We start from the raw sequence: 19532 nt of genomic DNA on the forward strand, positions 1-19532 counted from the left end.
CAGGATGCATTGCAGGAATGCCCTCCCACTGGGACTGCCATAAACCCTGATGTGTCACTGGCTGGATTTCCTCAACTGTCCAACAAGCTCCCTCATTGGATGCAGTGGGGACACTCCCTCAGACCCACTGAATCACACCTGGAGACATGCAATAGGCAACCTAATCAGGCTCCCCTGATAAGCAGAAGAAGCAAATATGATGTGTTTTTCTAGCACCTACCTAGGAGGGTGCTACACTTCTTTGCCGTCACAGGGATTTGCTGCTGCCAGTAGAGTTCTATCCAAAGGAGACTGCACACGCTAGGCTGTATATGACATACTCCTGACTCCTGGTTGCTCAATAATAGTTACTATTAATGAAGTTCTTCTTCAAGGCATTTGTGTGCAGAAAAGCATATGTAATGGTAGACCTTCATATTTTACAAATCAATGTGCTGAGGTTTATACATATCTGTTAGAATCTTTCTTGTAGCATAGTAATTACAACATATTTTCTGGGTACAAGGACTGTGGCATACGTTACCGTGTACACTAGGGCTATGGAATTAAAATTCACAGAGGTCTGGATGGTAACATTTTCTTTCTGCAGTGGTCCGAGTCTCATTTTTCTTCTATGATTCAGGTATTTCATATCACAGCTCCCTTTACATTAGTGTCCTCAGTCCCCCCTTTCCCATCACAGCCTCCCCTACATTACAATCCCCTTTCACATCAGAGCCCCCCAACATTACAGCCCTGCATCACAGCCCTCCTTGCAATCACAGCCCCCATTTAATTACAGTCTTCCTCCATACATCACAGACCCTTCATATCACAGCTCCCTCCTTTCACATCGCAGTCCCCCCCATATCATAGCCCCCCCAAATCACACTCCCCCCATCTCACAACTCCCTCTATCACATTATAGCCCCCTCCCTGCCCCTATATCACAGCCCCGCCTTCTCACATCATATCTCCCCCATATCAGAGCCCCCCATATCACATCACAGCCCCCATACCACAGCTCCCCCTCTTGCATCACAGAATGGCCAGGTGGACTCCTCTTCTGAATGTACTCGCCTGCTGTCACTGAACTCACTGTAGGAAAGAGGGCAGAAGGCACAAACGTCTGCACTGAGGGCGGGATCTGCCCAACTCTTCTTGCTAAAAAGCTTGTTAATATGAAAGGCTGGACAGCTGCCGCTCCCCCTGTAGACCTTTCTGTGCTTCCCGCACTCCTCCCTGCTCCCTCCCAGCAGCGGAAGCAGCAGGCGAGTACATTCAGAAGAGGAGTTGACCCTGCAATTCCCCCATCCTCTTCCCTGCTGTGACTTCAACAGCAGTGGCGGTGGCAGGTAAGTGCATACAGAAGTGGAGTCCAAGATGCCATTCCTCCCGCTCTCTACAATGCTGTGATTTTTAACAGATGCAGTGGTGGGAGGAGAAGAGTCCACTCAGGCTGCTAAGTGGTGCAGCCACGGTCCGGACAGGGCTGTTCCGACCGTGGTCCGCCATTTAGTGGCGCCTGGTATACACAATGGGGTATATTTACTAAAGATAAATAGATTGTGCACATTGCAACTGCAGTTGCTGTAGAGCTTAGTAAACAAGGTAAAGATTCCATTTACAAAGAATATCTAATCACATGCAAGTAAAATAAAAAACAGCATTTTTGCTTGCACATGATTGGATGATGAAATGCCAAGGTCTTACCTTGCCTTCCTGTTGACAGCCATCTTGGACATGTGCAGACTGCTGTCTCTTATAAACTCTGTTTGCATCGTCACTTGCCTGTTGCCTGGGCGTTGCTCAGTAATCATGTTGCACACCTGACTATATACGTATATCACCTGTTGGCTTGCAGTCCTTGACCTTATGTTTGTGCTCCAAGGTGCATCACTGCTAGCAGTCTTCTGTTCTCCGTGTTCCTCCATGCATGACCTGGCTTGGCTGACGACTTCCCTGGCTCTGGACCCCACATTGGCAGATGACCCCGCATCGGCAGACAACCCGCCTCTGGACTTGACCCCTGCTTGGATGACTACCTGCTTCTGGACTTGATCCCGGCTTGGATGACTACCCACTTCTGGACTTGACCCCAGCTGTTCCTGATTTCACTCCTTACTCTTGGTGTTTATTTATTATTGTTGCTCCAATAAACTGCTTTATTTTACTTGCATCTTCGTGTGGTTTCCTGGCACCCTGACATGAAAGTCAGCAGAACTTCTCCTTATTTATTAAGCTCTGGAGCAACTGCATGTTGCAAATTCTATTTGCCTTTAGTAAATCAACCCCAACGAGTAGTGTCAAGTTTAAAGCCCTTCCCAATGTTAGCGCAATGTTGCCACACCCACAATGTGTCACAATGTGGCAGCACCTTGTCTAATTACTGTTTCGGGGTTATGCAGGACTTAACTCCCCCCTCAGGAAAATAAAATTATCTACAGCCCCGCTCAGCCCATCCCAGCCTTTCTACTGGGACAGATTACAGTGAATTACTTGAGAAATTCATCCATGACACCTTCGCCTAAGAGACATCTAAATGGTAAATATAAATAAATATATATATATATATATATATATATATATATATATATATACAGAGTGTATTTATTATTTAAGTATACTGTTTGAGAGGGAACACTTAGCAAACATATAATGGGGTGTTTTCAAATTTGATTGCAAATGTGGTAATACAATTTAAATATCCCAGTGGATTCATTTACATTGGCAATTAGAATTATTAGATCAATTAAAGTAAAAATTCAGGAACACAAAAACGATTTGAAGCGTCGTCCCTGGGACATGACATAACGCATCTGTGTCACGGCACTTTGTCTAAGCAAGTCACAACGTGGCAAAACTCAGATGGCAAGTGTTGAATCGGGCGTCAGTGTCCCCGCGGGGTGATGATTGCACTAAAGTGCTACTGCAGGGAGACTTTATGGATTAGGCATTTGAACACCATATCCCTGCAGAGCTCGAATGAATCAGTTCATCCGAGATGCTTCCTGTAAACTCACACTGTGATATCTTGCCAACGACGACAATATGTGTTATTTCTTCAAGCAAATGTTACACTTCTTAAAGCAATCGTTACAGCTGGGAAGCTGCTGCCAAATATGTTGCTTTATAGAAATGACAGGGTTGCTTATATCTGCTTTGGCATGTGTGTGGGTTGGTGGCACATTGTTATTTCTTGATTCATTTTAGTATGTTTCATAGGTTTACTGCTAGAATGTCTTCTAATACAAAGGCTATACCAAAAGGAATGCAACAGTGGGCATAACTTTTTTATTAACCCCTTTGCGCCTAAGGGGAAAACAAATCTTAATGCCTAAGCCCAATTTTGCAACTTTGACATGTGTTAGTAAAACTGTACATCACAACTACTTTGTGCATCCAGGTAGATTATACCTTGTTTTTTTTCAGGACAAATGGGTCTTTCATTTGGTGGTAAATGGTAAGTGATATCTCCTGACTTTTTTATTATGAAAGGAAAACTGTTCCAAAATAGTAAAAAAAAAATCCTTTTTTAAAATGTAGCTGTATATTTCTTGCTACTATCATAACCTACAACCTATGAACAACCCAAAATAAATTCTCCTGCTCCTCGCGATCGCAGCGATACAAGATATGTGTATGTTAGTTGTTGTTTGTACCCGTAGTACAGCCCAAAAACAATAATGTGCATTTTGCATTTTTTTTTTACCCTACCTAAACACACTGATACTTACTGCCCCTTATAGTAATTTAAAAAAAAAAATCCTGTCCAAAAACTGCTGACCCTGACCTTGACCTTTGACCCTGACCTAAACACTGTCTGGGGCCACCTTTGATGCCCCCTATGCCTTTGCCTTGTATGTTGACAAAAACTTGTAACACCCTCCAAAGTAGGTGCTAGGTAAAGTATAGTGGTCATATATTTTTTTCCCCCCGGGGGGGCTCCCCGCGAGCCGAGAGCCCGGCACGGGTAAGACATCTCCAATGGGGACCATTATATAGATTTTTGGCCCCCTAACACCTGGAGAAATAAGCGTCCTCAGTCTGGTAACACCTGGGTGCTAGCTCCCAGGAACTCCATTTCTGAACCCCTAGTTTACTCTAAGGGGCACACGCACTACCCGTGCCTGGGGCGTCATCTGATATAGATTTATCTTATCTCTAAATTGGCCCAATAAAAGTTTTTATACAACTGAGGGACACTAAAACACTTACTGGCTTTAATAATTTTCTATTTGATGTATTAAACAGTTTCATTTTCAGCCAAGCCTCACTTTAAGATAAGTCCTCTTTCCCTCTTTTTCAGATTTACATTTCTTGTTTTTGCTGCATTAATGTACCGCTGCACTTTGGGCGGACATATAGTTATGTCCGTCTGTAAGTAAGGGCGGAAGTAATTATCGACGTTAACTCTGTGGAACTCTCCGCAGTATACGCAGCTAGAGCGGATATGATGTCACCGCCAAAACCCGCGGGATTTCCCGTGGGGAGACTAGACGGAAATGACGGCATCATAAGCGACAACAAACACACTACACGGGGATCTCGCGATATTTACCGCGAGATCACGGGCCATCTATCAGTACATAAGGGAACACCGAGAGTCAGTCCGGAGAGTTATCTCTCCGAGTCACTGCAGGACTGCCGTCCCTCTATGCTTCTTCACTTGTACCAACAGTAAGTACCCCTCAGGGGACCTGGATCGTTATATTCATGTTTTATTCACACCTAAGGGGATCTTCTTTCCTCTTTTGCCATTAGGACCTATATGGTGGACGCTACTGAGGCCATACTATATAGCCTTAGGAATGACACGCTGCCAGCCCTTGTGAACATTGTGACTCCAGGGATGTCGTTACTTGCAATTTGAACGGTACCTCTCTACTTATTTGGGATACCTATTTATATTAGATACATATCTAAATGCACAGCTGTATATACATATACATTGTTTCTTTATATTCATTTTAGGCAAGTAGGGGTACCTATACTAAAAACCCTGAATACATTCTCACATTTTTCTGGGCACCATATCCATTGAGGTCGATAGGACACTCTGGACTGTCCAATAGAACAGTGAGGTAAGATACCCCAAATAGAATAAGTTCGGTACTGTCTATTTTTCATAAGGGTCACAAGATACATTCATGGCTCCCATCCCTTTTCCCAATAGGACCAACAATTCAGTAAGTTCGGAGATACTCACACCGGAGGATAACTATCTGGAATTCTTTCGGAATTTTTTCTTCTTTTTTCTCTTTTTATCCCAAGAAAACTTTCTTTTCAAACTTTCAAATTTTTATATATGGCAAATCATCACAGCAGGTGAATTGATTTGAACATCCTCTCCTTATATTGCATGATTAATTAAATATACATAATTCTAGGATCCCTGACAGTCATTAATTACTATTTCCAGGTGAAGATTATCTTGTTACTAAATACACCTGACTCTAGCTCTCGTCTTGTGGGAGAATCACTACATCCCCTGAAGGGTAATTGTATGGGGTTCCAATTTCTTGCAGGTATGTGACCTTTACACAAGTGGTATTTCATCCGGAAGGTTTTTCTTTTCTTTTCTTGTTTTCCGTCTCTTTTTTTCTTTTTCTTTTTCCACTGCTCTCTTTTAGCTTCGTTTCTAACTGTTGGGGGGTTTCTATTTCCCCACGGGGTGGCACCTTCCGGGCTGGGGGTTTGGTGGCATCCTGGGTAAACCAGCAGAGATTTCCATGGCAATTTGGGGCAATATGTTGTCGCAGCTGCAAAGTTACTTGTATAAATGAAAAGTGTTCAAATATGTATTTGTTTGTCCTTTCCCGGGACTTATAATTTGCATGTGGTTATGCTTTTCAGGAATATATGCAGATTCCCTGAGGAAGATTTCTGTATTAGACAACGTTTTGAAACGCGTTGGATTCTGCCATTTACCTGTGACTGTATTGTATCTTAATGATATTCCCTATTTTTGAATATATGGTAACATAGTTATGATGTTTTTGCCAACACTCACCCTTTTCAAATAAATTTCATGTTTTACTTAAATTCAACCTTTCTCTTGAGAGATTTCTACTGTTACCTCTAAAGTCCCACCCAATTCAGGGGGGGTTTCTTCTTTACAACTTTAACGGGATTATGGTAACACATTACCTCGAAACTGTCTACATATACTCAAAGTATAGTGGGCCTTGTCTGCTTATCAGCATGGCCATGATTTTCAGCTAGGCTGGCATGTGTTACCAGGTGTGCCTGTTGAGTTGGGGAGTCTCTCCACTGTGTCCCAACGAGGGCTCTCATTGGGCAGTGGAGAAAACCTGACCAATAGCACACCAGGGCTTGTATCCATCCTGGAAGGGCAGATTCTGCCACAGAGCATTCTGGGAGGGGGTATAAGTCTGTGGTCTTTGGTGGGAAGCAGAGTCCCAGGAGGGAGGGTGCGGCTGTCTCTCCACCTGTCAAGAAGAATCGGGTATCCCAGGCGGCTGGCCTGAGGGGATACAGGGCTGAGCTGAGCTGCAGGAAGAATCCAGTGTGCTGAGGACCAGCAGAGCTGTGAGGGATCGAGTTCCAGAAAAGCATTCTGAGTCGTGAGTACTGTGAACTGTCCCTGGGGGTCTGCCTAGTCAGAGGGAACCACTCAGAAGAAGGTCAGAGGGATCCAGGAGCTAGCTAACCGGTGCAGGAATAGAGTAAAGGGGGTGCCAGTGTTAACCCTGAAGAGTAAAGGGGGTGCCAGCGGTTGGGCCCTGAAGTGTACAGTGTTACAGTGTTGAGAGTTGCAGCAGTGTCTACAAGTGGCTACCTCAGTCAGGAAGGACTGGAGGAAGCAGTGTAAATGACTTTTGAGCTAACCAGAGTGTCAGAAGTCAGTCTTCAGTTCAGTGACAGCAAGTCAGTATCTACAAGTGCCAGCAAGCGTTGGTCGGCATTCAGCTGGCGTCAAGCCAACGTTTAAAGGCATTTTTCTTCAAGAGTCCCAATTTGTACCTAGTTGAGGCAGAGGAGTATCCCACTCATTCCCTTCTCCCATCCCCATATAAAATAAACAAAACAAACCAAAGATGCCGGACTGTTCATTGTCTCAGATCTCGCACTTGGGCAATCAGCTTAAAAGTGCTGTTGGTGTTAACGGTAACCATGGCAGACCCACATCAGGCTCACTGCCTGAAAACACTGCTACACACTATTTTAGGGGGCAGAATAGGGGGAAGAATAAATCCAGTATATACCAGTTAGAGTTTGTAAGTCAAATTTGTTTTATCACACCTAAAGAATAAACAATTCTGCATATTGCCTTTGAGTTCTCCTTGTATTTCTTTATTTGATTAGTTGAAGCCTTTGCTGGAAGGGGATCCACCTGACCGAGCACCCCAGCTGTTTACTTGACAGAGATGTCTGACCGCGGGTGCTTTGGTTGGTTGTTAATGGGGTAATACAGACAGCCCACTGGCCTTATTTAGGGCTTGTTTACATCGGAATCAGACTGAGAAGCAAATGCCAGGAAGAGAATGCAAGGCTTTTAGGTGCTTTCAGGGAACAATGGATTGTTTCTGAAATAAGTTTATTATACATTTACTGAGCAATTGCTGTGTTTTTACCATCTGTGCACACGGTATTCCCATTGATTTGTAGGAAGGAGTAAAAACAGCTAAAATACAGCAGAATAAGACATGCTGGGTTTATAAAAACACGACACAAAGTGATGGATGGGAAAGACAACAATAAACATAAGTTAATGTTGCCCTATGCCATCCAATTCAAAACTTGAACACTGCGTAGCATTTCCACAAAAAATGATTGAAGTGGATCTAAACCAAATCGATAAAGTTTCACAAGAGCTTAAATATGTTATTGTGATTTAAAAAGTCATTTTCAATATTTTTAAAGTCCAGCTCCAAGAAACTTAAAAAATGTTCCCTCTTAGTGGGACTGTGGCCACATTGCAGGGGATATCTGCATGTTTAGGTCTAGGGGACATAAAAAAGATCTACTTATCTGCTCCTCCTGGTTGCTAGACTAATCTCCGCTGTGTCTTCTCACCTATGCTCCAGCGGTCTAAGGTCCTGACATTATCAAGACCAAAGCAAGGTCCATAGCTCTGCACTGAATGTGGGGGCACCGAGGAACAGTCCATCGCTGAGTGCTATCTGTAACGCTCCTGCGTTTTTGTAGTAGGCTGGATATGCAGCTGCAAAATCTCCACTCAGTAGTCATGTAGAGATGTGTTGAATAACCAGATCTAACTCTCCAGACTCATCACTGTGGGCCTGTCAGCTTCAACATACAGAAATATACACACTCAATAAGATGTTCCTGGAGTGGTGGAATGTATATGACAGTATGAAGGTGTTGTGCTGAAGGGACAGGTGTGAACAGTGATAGAGATGGTAAGTACTTGATAGGTTTGTTCAGGAGAGTACTAGATGGTATCAGGTAGAGTGCAGATAGGTTAGTAATCGAGTATGGTGACAGGTGGTAAGGACAGCAGATGACAATTACAGGATAGACTAACCCAGGGCAAGGATAGATGGTAGTAGACTTAAGAACTAGCAATCTATGTAACAGTGCAGATGATAGATGGTAGTAGACTCAAGAGCTAGCAATCTATGCAACAGTGCAGATGATAGATAGTGTAAGTAGGTTATGGAGGATTCCCCTGTGGGGTACTTATCACTAGTAAATGTTAGTAGTAGAGGGGTCCAGTAGAGAGGGGAAGATCCGGTAGCGAGATACAGGGATCAGTAGCGAGGTTCCGGTCTGCTCCAGGTAGAAGCAACCAGCTGGAGGTTCCGACAGCAAGACAGGCTTGAAAGCATGTGGATACACAAGGCAGGTTGAACGAACGATGTGAGTGAGAACGCCGGCGGTTGAAATAGCCGCTCTGCGGCGCTCAGCGATGACATCATCTGTCTTAAAGGTGTATGCGTACCACCTAGTAAGAAAGGTGGGACGCATATTTGGAAGGAAATAGATTATTAAGGGTACCAGAGGTACCGGAATCTTACAGTACCCCCCCCTTAAGGCCGGCTCCGGAAGGCCTATAGCACTGGTTTCTCTAAGTATTTCGAGTGAAACCTTCGTATAAGCCTAGGTGCATGAACATCAGAGGTATCCAACCAGGTGTCGTCTTGGGGTCCATAGTTCTTCCATCTTATGAGATACTGGAGTCTTCCTCTATGGATGCGAGAATCCAAAATCTCTTTGATCTCATATTCTTCTCCGCCTTCAACTTGTATTGGAGGTGGAGGCAAGATGGTAGGCCTTATTCCTTGGGAGGGAACATGGGGCTTCAGTAGCGACACATGGAAGATGGGATGGATCTTAAGATCTGCTGGTAAGGTGAGCTGTACTGCAGCTTTTCCAATAAGTTTCTTAATTGGGAAGGGTCCCAAAAATAGAGGTCCAAGTTTTTTACTAGGGATTTTTAATCTTAAGTTTCTTGTTGATAGCCAAACAAGGTCCCCAATAACATACTGAGGAGAAGGTCTTCTACGAAGGTCGTAGTAGATTTTTTGTTGACTATGAGCGTTTGATATAGTGGTATTGAGTAAACCCAGAGAGTCTTTTATTTGGATAAGGTAATCCGAGGCTACTGGGTTACTTGATGGCAGGATGCGTGGTGGAAGACGAGTGGGATGAAACCCATAATTCAAGTAGAACGGACTTTGCTTAGTAGTACTGTGGGTTGCATTGTTGTAAGCAAATTCCGCCAGAGGGAGGAGATCCACCCAATCATCCTGTAGGTATGATGTATAGCAACGTAGATATTGCTCAATGCACTGGTTGACTCTTTCAGTCTGTCCGTTGGTCTGAGGATGGTAGGGAGAAGTGAGCTTTCGCTCAATCCGTAATATTTGACAAAGTGCTTGCCAAAATTTAGAGATGAACTGTGAACCACGGTCGGACAAAAGAGTCTTTGGAATTCCATGCAACTTGAACACATGTTTCATCAGTAGTTCCGCTGTTTGTTTAGACGAAGGTAGTCTACGGATAGCAATGAAATGTGCCATCTTTGTCAAGTGGTCCACTGACACTAGAATGGTATTAAATCCCTTAGAAGGTGGTAGTTCTACTATAAAGTCTAAGGATATAACTTCCCATGGAACCTGGGGTATTGGTAGACTGCAGAGTAGACCAGATGGTTTTGTAGTGTCAATCTTGGACCTTGCACAGATGTCACATGAAGAAACAAATTTTTGTACAGACGTCTTCATATCAGGCCACCAAAACTGCCTGGTAAGCAAATTAAGGGTTTTCGTCATACCCATATGTCCTGCCATGGGCACATCATGTGACAACTCCAAAATCTTGGTGCGCATAGTAGGGGGTATGTAAAGTTTGTCGTTGTAATAGAGGAAGCCTTCTGCATCAGTACTCAGTTGTGGTGGAGGTGAATCCAATCCTATACTGTGCAAAATCTCTTCCTTCAAGGAACGGACAACACCAATAATACGTTCATAGGGTATTATGGGAATGGAAGGGATTTCGGCGCAGTTATCTTCGATTAATCGTGATAGCGCATCCGCTTTTTTATTTTTGTCTGCAGGCGTGTAGGTCACTAGGAAGTTGAATCTTAGGAAGAATAATGACCATCGTACCTGTCGGTGGGAGAGAGTTTTGTTAGTCTGGAGGTATTGAAGGTTTTTATGATCTGTATAAATGAGTATTGGTAACTGGGTACCTTCGAGTAGATGTCGCCAATTCTCCAGTGCCAGTTTTATGGCAAGTAACTCCTTTTCACCTACTGGGTAGTTCACCTCTGGGCTGCTTAGTGATTTTGAAAAGAAAGCAACTGGGTGGAGTGGTGAAGTATTTGTTGGTCGTTGGGAGAGAACTGCTCCTACTGCCATATTTGACGCATCTACCTCCAGAATATATTGGAGGGATGGGTCTGGATGGCGTAGTATGGGAGCAGAGGTAAAGCTTGATTTTAACAAGCAGAAAGCTTGATTCGCTTCTTCTGATCATTTGAATGGTTTCTTTATACTTGTCAGTTGTGAGGTCTCACAATAGCGGAAAGGTTCTTGATGAACTTCCTATAGAAGTTGGAGAATCCAAGGAATCGCTGTAATGCCTTACGAGTTGTTGGTATAGGCCAGTCTAGAATACAGGATATCTTGCTAATATCCATCTTAATTCCAGTTTTGGATATGATGTATCCTAGAAATAATATTTCTTCCTTAAGAAATAAGCATTTTTTTAATTTCACGTATAGATTGTGTGAGAGTAATCTGGATAACACAAGTCTTACATGTTTTATATGTTCAGGCATAGATCGCGAATAGATAAGTATATCGTCCAGGTATACTACGACACAGACATCAAGTAAGTCTCTAAAGATGTCATTTATGAAGCTTTGGAAGGCTGCGGGAGCATTACACAACCCGAATGGCATCACAAGATATTCGAATAATCTGTATCTGGTTCTGAATGCTGTTTTCCACTCATCACCGTCACGGATTCGGATTAGGTTGTATGCCCCTTTCAGGTCTAATTTAGAGAAGTAAGTAGCCCCGCGCACTTGTTCAATGAGTTCAGGGATGAGCGGCAAAGGATAGCGATCCTTTATCGTAATCGTGTTTAATTGCCTATAATCGATAATAGGCCTAAGACTGGAATCCTTATTGCGGACAAAGAAAAGTCCTGCAGCTGTGGAAGAAGTAGAGGGTCTGATGAACCCTTTTTTCAAATTCTCATCCAAGTATTCCTTGAGATGAGAAAGTTCATCCTGTGAAAGGGGATAAACATGACCGAAAAGGCAATTTGCTGTTAGGGAGTAGATCTATAGTGCAATCATAATCCCTATGGGGAGGCAACACTTGAGCATTTTTCTCAAGGAATACTTCGGACAGATCCTGATAGCATAGTGGTGCAATCTCATCTGACACCACAGACAGGATCTTTCCATAAGATGGGAGGTTACACGTAATCTCACAATAGTGAGAAGGGAAGGCCAAAGTCCGTCTTTTCCAATCTATGATTGGTTGGTGTGTGTGTAACCAGGGAAGTCCCAAAATAATGGAAAAATGGGGTGAGGCTAGTATATCAAAAGTGATGGTCTCCACATGAGACTCGTTGGCAGTGGCAAGGAGTGCCTGTGTCTGGTTGGCGATTGGACCAGAAGACAATGGAATACCGTTAATAAAACTAACAGAAACAGGTTTAAGCTTTTGAAATAATAGGTATTTTATTTAAGGTAACAAAACGTGTATCAATATAGTTTCCACAAGATCCAGTGTCGATCATAGCCTTGGTGGTGATCCTAGTCTGGTCCCACTGTAATGTTAAATGAACAAAAAGATAGGGGTTAGAAAAGGAAGTCGTTAATCCTCCTAGCAAGACATGTGAACACTCACCCTCTTTTTTGCGGACAAGGGGACAGACGCATATCAAATGATCCGGGGATGCACAGTACATGCAGAGATTTCTGGATCTCCTTCTGGATCGTTCAGTAGTCGATAAAGGTGGACGTATAGTTCCTACCTCCATGGGAGTAGGGTCAACGGCCGCAATCTGAGAAGGACTAGTTAATGGCATTCCCATTTTTTCAGCCCTTCTTTCTCGCAGTCGTCTGTCGATGTTGATACTAAGTTGTATCAAGGCATCCAAGGTGCCAGGTAAATCCGCTCGGGCGAGCTCGTCTTTAACAGCTTCTGATAACCCGAGTCTGAATTGAGTTCGCAGAGATGTATCATTCCACCCTGAATCAAGGGTCCATCTTTTGAACTCTGCTACAAAGTCTTCTACAGGTCTCCTTCCTTGTTTTAAAGCCCTTAATTGAATATCAGCAGTACTCTGCCTATTGGTGTCTTCATATAAACTAGCGAGTTCTGCTAGAAATAAGGAATAGGAATTGAGAATCTGATCATTTTTCTCAAAGAGAGAGTCTGCCCAGGCCCGGGGATCACCCGTTAAGTATGAAATAACGGTACAGACTTTAATCTGATCAGTAGAGTATGTACGAGGTTTTAACAAAAAAAGCAATTGACATGCGTTTTTGAATTCACAAAATTTTTTCCGATCACCTGTAAACACTAGGGGAGGTTTTATTTTACGTTCAGGGGGCTGAACAGTAGTAAGCCGTGAGAGACGGGTTACCTGCTGCGTCAGAGTCTGATTCTCTTCTTTTACTTCAGTAAGAGCAAGTATTAACGCATTTACTTGTTGTGTTAATTGTGTCACTTGAGTGGGTAATTCTTCTGAATCCATTTTTTTTTTCTCTGGTTCGTTCAATCTGTAACGCTCCTGCGTTTTTGTAGTAGGCTGGATATGCAGCTGCAAAATCTCCACTCAGTAGTCATGTAGAGATGTGTTGAATAACCAGATCCAACTCTCCAGACTCATCACTGTGGACCTGTCAGCTTCAACATACAGAAATATACACACTCAATAAGATGTTCCTGGAGTGGTGGAATGTATATGACAGTATGAAGGTGTTGTGCTGAAGGGACAGGTGTGAACAGTGATAGAGATGGTAAGTACTTGATAGGTTTGTTCAGGAGAGTACTAGATGGTATCAGGTAGAGTGCAGATAGGTTAGTAATCGAGTATGGTGACAGGTGGTAAGGACAGCAGATGACAATTACAGGATAGACTAACCCAGTGCAAGGATAGATGGTAGTAGACTTAAGAACTAGCAATCTATGTAACAGTGCAGATGATAGATGGTAGTAGACTCAAGAGCTAGCAATCTATGTAACAGTGCAGATGATAGATGGTAGTAGGCTCAAGAGCTAGCAATCTATGCAACAGTGCAGATGATAGATAGTGTAAGTAGGTTATGGAGGATTCCCCTGTGGGGTACTTATCACTAGTAAATGTTAGTAGTAGAGGGGTCCAGTAGAGAGGGGAAGATCCGGTAGCGAGATACAGGGATCAGTAGCGAGGTTCCGGTCTGCTCCAGGTAGAAGCAACCAGCTGGAGGTTCCGACAGCAAGACAGGCTTGAAAGCATGTGGATACACAAGGCAGGTTGAACGAACGATGTGAGTGAGAACGCCGGCGGTTGAAATAGCCGCTCTGCGGCGCTCAGCGATGACATCATCTGTCTTAAAGGTGTATGCGTACCACCTAGTAAGAAAGGTGGGACGCATATTTGGAAGGAAATAGATTATTAAGGGTACCAGAGGTACCGGAATCTTACACTATCTTGCAGGGAGCAGAAGATCTTGTAGGTAAAAAGGCTTTTCGTCTCCCCTAGACTAAATGAGCAGTTAAACCTTGCAGTGCAAGGATATTCAGGTGGGGCTTTCAGAGGCGGGCTTTAAGTTTCAATTAAAATCAAACCTGGTGACCCTGCCAAGACCTTGTTCAGGCAGTTCCTGGTATAGAGTGAAACCTTGCTTCTAGTTGTGCTTCTCAGTTGCCACTCTCTTACGTACATGTGCCCATTGTCTGAAACTGCAAGCAGCCATGCAGACAAACATTGCTCAAGCATGGTCCACTGTTGTCACTTTTAGAAAGCCAGTCCAATGATGAGCAGCCAATGGTGGAACATGTGCATGTATAGAGGAAAATGGCTAAAATGGCCTGAAGAAGATCAGCAGTGCTGAGAAGCACAAAATAATAAAAAAAAATCCCCACAATACACATAAAAGTAACACAATATCTCAAGTAATGGTTTACAGTGGAACATACTGGAAGTAAGCATTTATTCTGAGTTGAATCTGCTGCAGGCACTATAATAGTAAGCAATCAGCTCAAAATCAGATCTTCATGGAAATTTGGTGCCATAATCAGAGCACAAATTACTTTAACCCCTAGTAACCCTAATTGTGACGCTCAAAGCAACCCTAAATATGGCACCCATAAGTCATAAACCTTATGTTCTAGCATCAGGCTAGTGCTTGCGCTCCTTTTATAGTCTAATTTTAGCTTCACCATCTTCACTCATCCTTCACTGCGCTGATCTAACACCAGCCCTAATACCAACCTGTGAAGGTTCTTGCTTTTAATTTGTAGTGGAGGACTTAACAACCTCCACTATGTGACTAACATTTATTCATTGGCTTCAAGCCCTGTCCATATGCACTCCCTGTGTCCAATTGGATCACTTCATTGACCAATAAGGATGTATTCATTGGACAGAGGGAAAATAGATGGATGATGTTTACTCCAGGAGTTGAGTTCAATCTCAAAGTCAAGGAGGTCCAGCCCATAGTAACAAAGTCGAACAAGTTCAGAAGAGCACAGGGGATATTTTCTTCTGGATGACAATGTCCAATTTGCTCCAGTGGGGAAAAAAATCTCCTTTCTGACCCCCCCCCCCCCCAATAGGATATTCCATGGATCAAATAACCCTGGTGTTATTACTTATTAATGGTCCTTCTCCGTCCCCTCCATCACCATTACAGCAACACTCAACCGGCATTCATTAATTTTATCCTCTCATGTACTCTATCCTTTCACACCAATTCACATGCTCCCGAATAAGCCTGACACAATACCTACACATATCATAACTCGAGCGGATAACACGCTCTTACCTACCATAGCGAGATAGACTGTGTTTCTCATGAACACTCTTTATATTGTCAGACTCGTTTGCCGTCTTAACAATCCCAGTAGAGATGTTACTTGATCCTTCATACATGTTCATTTGTTTATTCAACCCTGGTTTCTCAACTATAACGTTTGACCTACCTCTAAGTCCTGTTAAATTTCCCAAACCTGTCTGATCCTCATCTTCGGGATTACCATTGCACTTGGATTACAACAACTTAACCTGATCGTAATATGTTATATCTTATTCTTTGCGCAAAAATTTGTTTTCTTCAATGGATGTTACAATTCTTTGTATTTGCTGTATGACTTATACTCTTTATTCAATAAAATGTTTTGGAAAAAAAAAAAAATAAATAAATAAATGGTAATATCCAGTTATATTTTGTGCATTTAAAAATGCATCTAGCAATCTTTCAAAACAATCTACTGAGCTGGCCGAACCAGTTCTTGAGGGAATCTAGTCCACACTTTTATAGCTCTTACCTTAACGTATGTGGAGCCGGTTTAATTTCTTTTTCTCCAGAGGTAAAGAGTGCCCCCTTGTCTTTTCTGATGACCCTAAAGTCATTTAATTTAATTGCAACTAATATTACCTGCATATGACTTGAATTAAGCTTCCTGTAAACCCAAATACAGCAGCAAACGGGAAAAGGGAAGGGCAGCACTACATGCTGGTCAGGCTCTCCTACATGAGCATGTGCTGAGAAGGAGGAGAGAGCAGAGAAGTATCTCATCAGTCTGCTCCTGCTCCTTCAGGATCTAGCCACAGGCCAGGGGTGAAGAGAAGACCTAGCTGTGCTGCTTAACTGCAGCAGAGAAAAGTCAAGTCACCAAGCTGATTGTTTCTATGTGGCATGGCTGTGTAAATCTTAGGACTGGGTGAACAGAATAACAGGTTCTCTTGAAAAAAAAAAAAAAAACAGTTCCTATATATATATATATATATATATATATATATATATATTTCAAATCTGTGATTGCCTGGAGTCTAACCAAAATTGACGACAGGTTCACTTTAATTAAAATTTAATTAAAATTGTACACCTGAAATTGCTCTTCAATTTTGAAAAACACACTGGCAAAAATCTTCTCACCTCCGTAGAAGAAGCTATACAATATCTTTCTTTTCTGTCCTCTAATATTTATTGATTTTCTTAATGTGTCTGTTTAAATCAATTAGAATATAGGAGAAAAACACATCCCGGCACTCAAAGTAAGATGCATCCTGCTAATAAACCGCAAGAAAATCATTTAAAATGTAATGAGGTTTCAATCTAAGCGTCTCTGTATGATGATGATTCACGCTGTGATAGAATTATAATGTCATTCTAGTGTTTCCATTAGGAATGCTGGCCCAATTGTTTATACTTACTGGCACTTAGAAAAGGCGGTGTTTTCTGCGTTGGCACAGCTTTCAATACGCGCACTGATCCCTTAAAAGAAAATATATGTAATTTTAAAGGAAAAATCAACTTTCAATTAACAATGGATGTAATGTATACAATTACGGCACATGGCATTTTGTAAAACACCACTAACAATTACCTTTCTTTTTTAATTTGCAGGCCTATGTGATTTTTAATGGCCTATTATAAGAAGGCTGCTTATACATCAGTTGAATTTTGTTTGAATATTTTTTTGTTTTAAGAACATTTGTCTGATTTTCAAATTGGTCAAGTGGACGTTTGTTTTTGACCACAAAGGAGGAGAATGGAAACATTTTTCTTTTCTTTTTTTTTTTATAACAATAATTTGTATTGAGTTTTCAAAGGAAAGTAACAAACAAGGGGTTAATAAACATTAGACAACAATATTAATAATAACAACAACAACATTTCCAAAGTCCAATGTCATTCAAATGCATAGTGCAATGTATGTAGTAAAGATGCAGTCATAAAGATAGATTACAAGGTCTTATTGTTAATTGAAATAACAACTTAGTAGTGTATATTCGTAATACCCTATAATCAACCACAAAGTAAGATGAGTCCGATCGTCCTCCCCTAGCACCAATACCCATAGGATCAATGACCTTAGTGCCAGGGGGTGACATTGGATTAACACAACATATCAGTTATCAATTTCTCAGATGTTGAGCATGCGGCCAGATAGACCAAGATTTTTGAAATTTATAATATGTCAGTGTATTTATAGCCAGAGATTTCTCTGACTGAAAGTTATTATTAACCAATGAAATTACTTCTGAAAAGTTGGGGGCGAGTATGGATCTCCATTTTCTCAGGATAAGAGTCCTTGCTGCTAGGAGAATGTGTGTTATAACTTGTCTGTCGGGAGGAGGGTATTTATCAATACCTACATTGAGTAATGCAAGCTCTGCCTTAGGTGGATACAGGATTCCCATACATGAGGCTATACATTGAAAGACAGATTTCCAGAAGCTAATTAGAGAGGGTCATTCCCAAAGTATATGTTGTAACGTGCCTACCTTACCACAGTCTCGCCAGCAGAGAGAGGAGATAATAGATGCCATTTTCGAAAGTCTATATGGGGTGAAGTGCCACCTGTTAGTGATTTTTATTGTCATCTCCCAATGATTGGTACAGTGAGAGTATTTGTAGATAGACTGTATAGCATGTTGCCATTGGTGTATGGTAAGGTTTCTTCCCATTTAGTCATATGTGTAGTTTTTTGTGGAGGGTGTTCTTTTCGTATGGTGTTATAAAAGAAGGATGTGCCTTTTTTTTTTTTTGGGGGGGGGGGGGGTCGTACATAAAGGAGTGCCATGATTCTGCATTCATAGATAGTTCAACGAGAGGATGTTTGGCTAATAGTATTAGAATCTTTGAAATTATGGAATTTACTTCTAGCGTAAGATTAAACTCCTGGATCAAGTCTTCCCTATTTTTGAGTTTGCCCTTGTTGTAGAATTGAGATAAAGTCTTGATGTTGTGAGGGGGTATAGTTTAAGTCTGTGAATTTTAGTTTCTAGGAGAAACAATGGTGGGGAGTAGCTAGGGAGTATATTAGTCAAGGGGTGTTTTTAAGACGATTTTCTCCAAGCAAGTAATGAAGTTTTGATGGTTGGTGGTAGCTTAAAGAGATTCCATGGAATCCATAGATCTCCAATGAGCATTAGTCGAAAATCTTTAGAGGGGAATAAATTGGTCTCTAGGGAGGACCAAAGGGGTAATTCTTCATTTGGGAACCAGTGTTTAATCTGATCTAGACGTGTAGCCCATAAGTAGGCTGGGAGGTCCAGAAGTCCAGCGCCTCCTAAGTGTTTGTGTTTGGTTAGTACGTCCTATGCTATGCATGCTTTTTTATTTATCCAGAGGAATTTTTTGAGAATACCTTCGATGGCTTTCAAAGGGATTTATTAAAGGGAATTGGGAGGGCTCGGAAAAGGTAGAGAATTTGTGGTAGGACAGTCATTTTAATGGCTGCAATTCTGGCTCCCCATGATATTTCCAATTTAGCGATACATGTTAGATCTGTGTTTAATGTTTGTTTTAAGGGGGGGGGGGGGGGAGGATTGTGGAAAGCAATGTGGAGATATGTGGTATGAGATAAACTCCTAGGTATGAGATTTTATCCTTTGTCCATGAGAAAGGGCATTTTTTTGTAAAGTTTTACTTATGTCTGGGGGTACTCCAAGGTCTAGGACTACTGATTTAGAGTTGTTTATTTTATAATATGATAGTCTGCTAAATTTTTGTAGAATGTGGTAAGCAGCAGTCAGGGATACCGTAGGATCTGTGAGCATTAGTATAATATCATATTCGAAAAGGTTAATTTTATGTTCAGTATCGCCTATTGAAAAACCATGTACCTCAGATGATAAGCGGAGTGATTCAGCTAGGGGTTCTATGGAGAGGTTGAATATAGTAGGGGAAAGGGGGCATCCTTGGCGAGTGCTGTTAGAGATTTTAAACGTTTTAGAGAGTGTGCCTGATGTATAAATCTTGGCTGTAGGCTTAGAATACAATGCTAGGATAGCGGATAATATGTTACCCTGTAGACCAAATTTCACTAGTACGGCTTTCATGTATTCCCAATTCACTCTGTCGAACGCCTTCTCTGCATCCAAGG

The 19532-nt window shown here is 42.0% G+C and overlaps 1 protein-coding gene across 2 annotated transcripts in view; it reads right to left on the reverse strand.

The window, feature by feature from the left end:
* Positions 1-19532, reverse strand: part of LOC309545257 (cyclic nucleotide-binding domain-containing protein 2-like) — a 525861-nt gene that overhangs the window by 212658 nt on the left and 293671 nt on the right. For both annotated transcript variants that reach the window (XM_082244395.1, XM_082244394.1), the window contains exon 11: positions 16855-16915. In XM_082244395.1, coding sequence (XP_082100521.1) covers positions 16855-16915 — 61 coding nt within the window. The remainder of the gene's footprint in view (positions 1-16854; positions 16916-19532) is intronic.

The sequence above is a fragment of the Pelophylax lessonae genome (assembly GCF_965119305.1).
Source record: "Pelophylax lessonae genome assembly, chromosome: 2".
In the NCBI taxonomy this organism is placed as follows: Eukaryota; Metazoa; Chordata; class Amphibia; order Anura; family Ranidae; genus Pelophylax; species Pelophylax lessonae.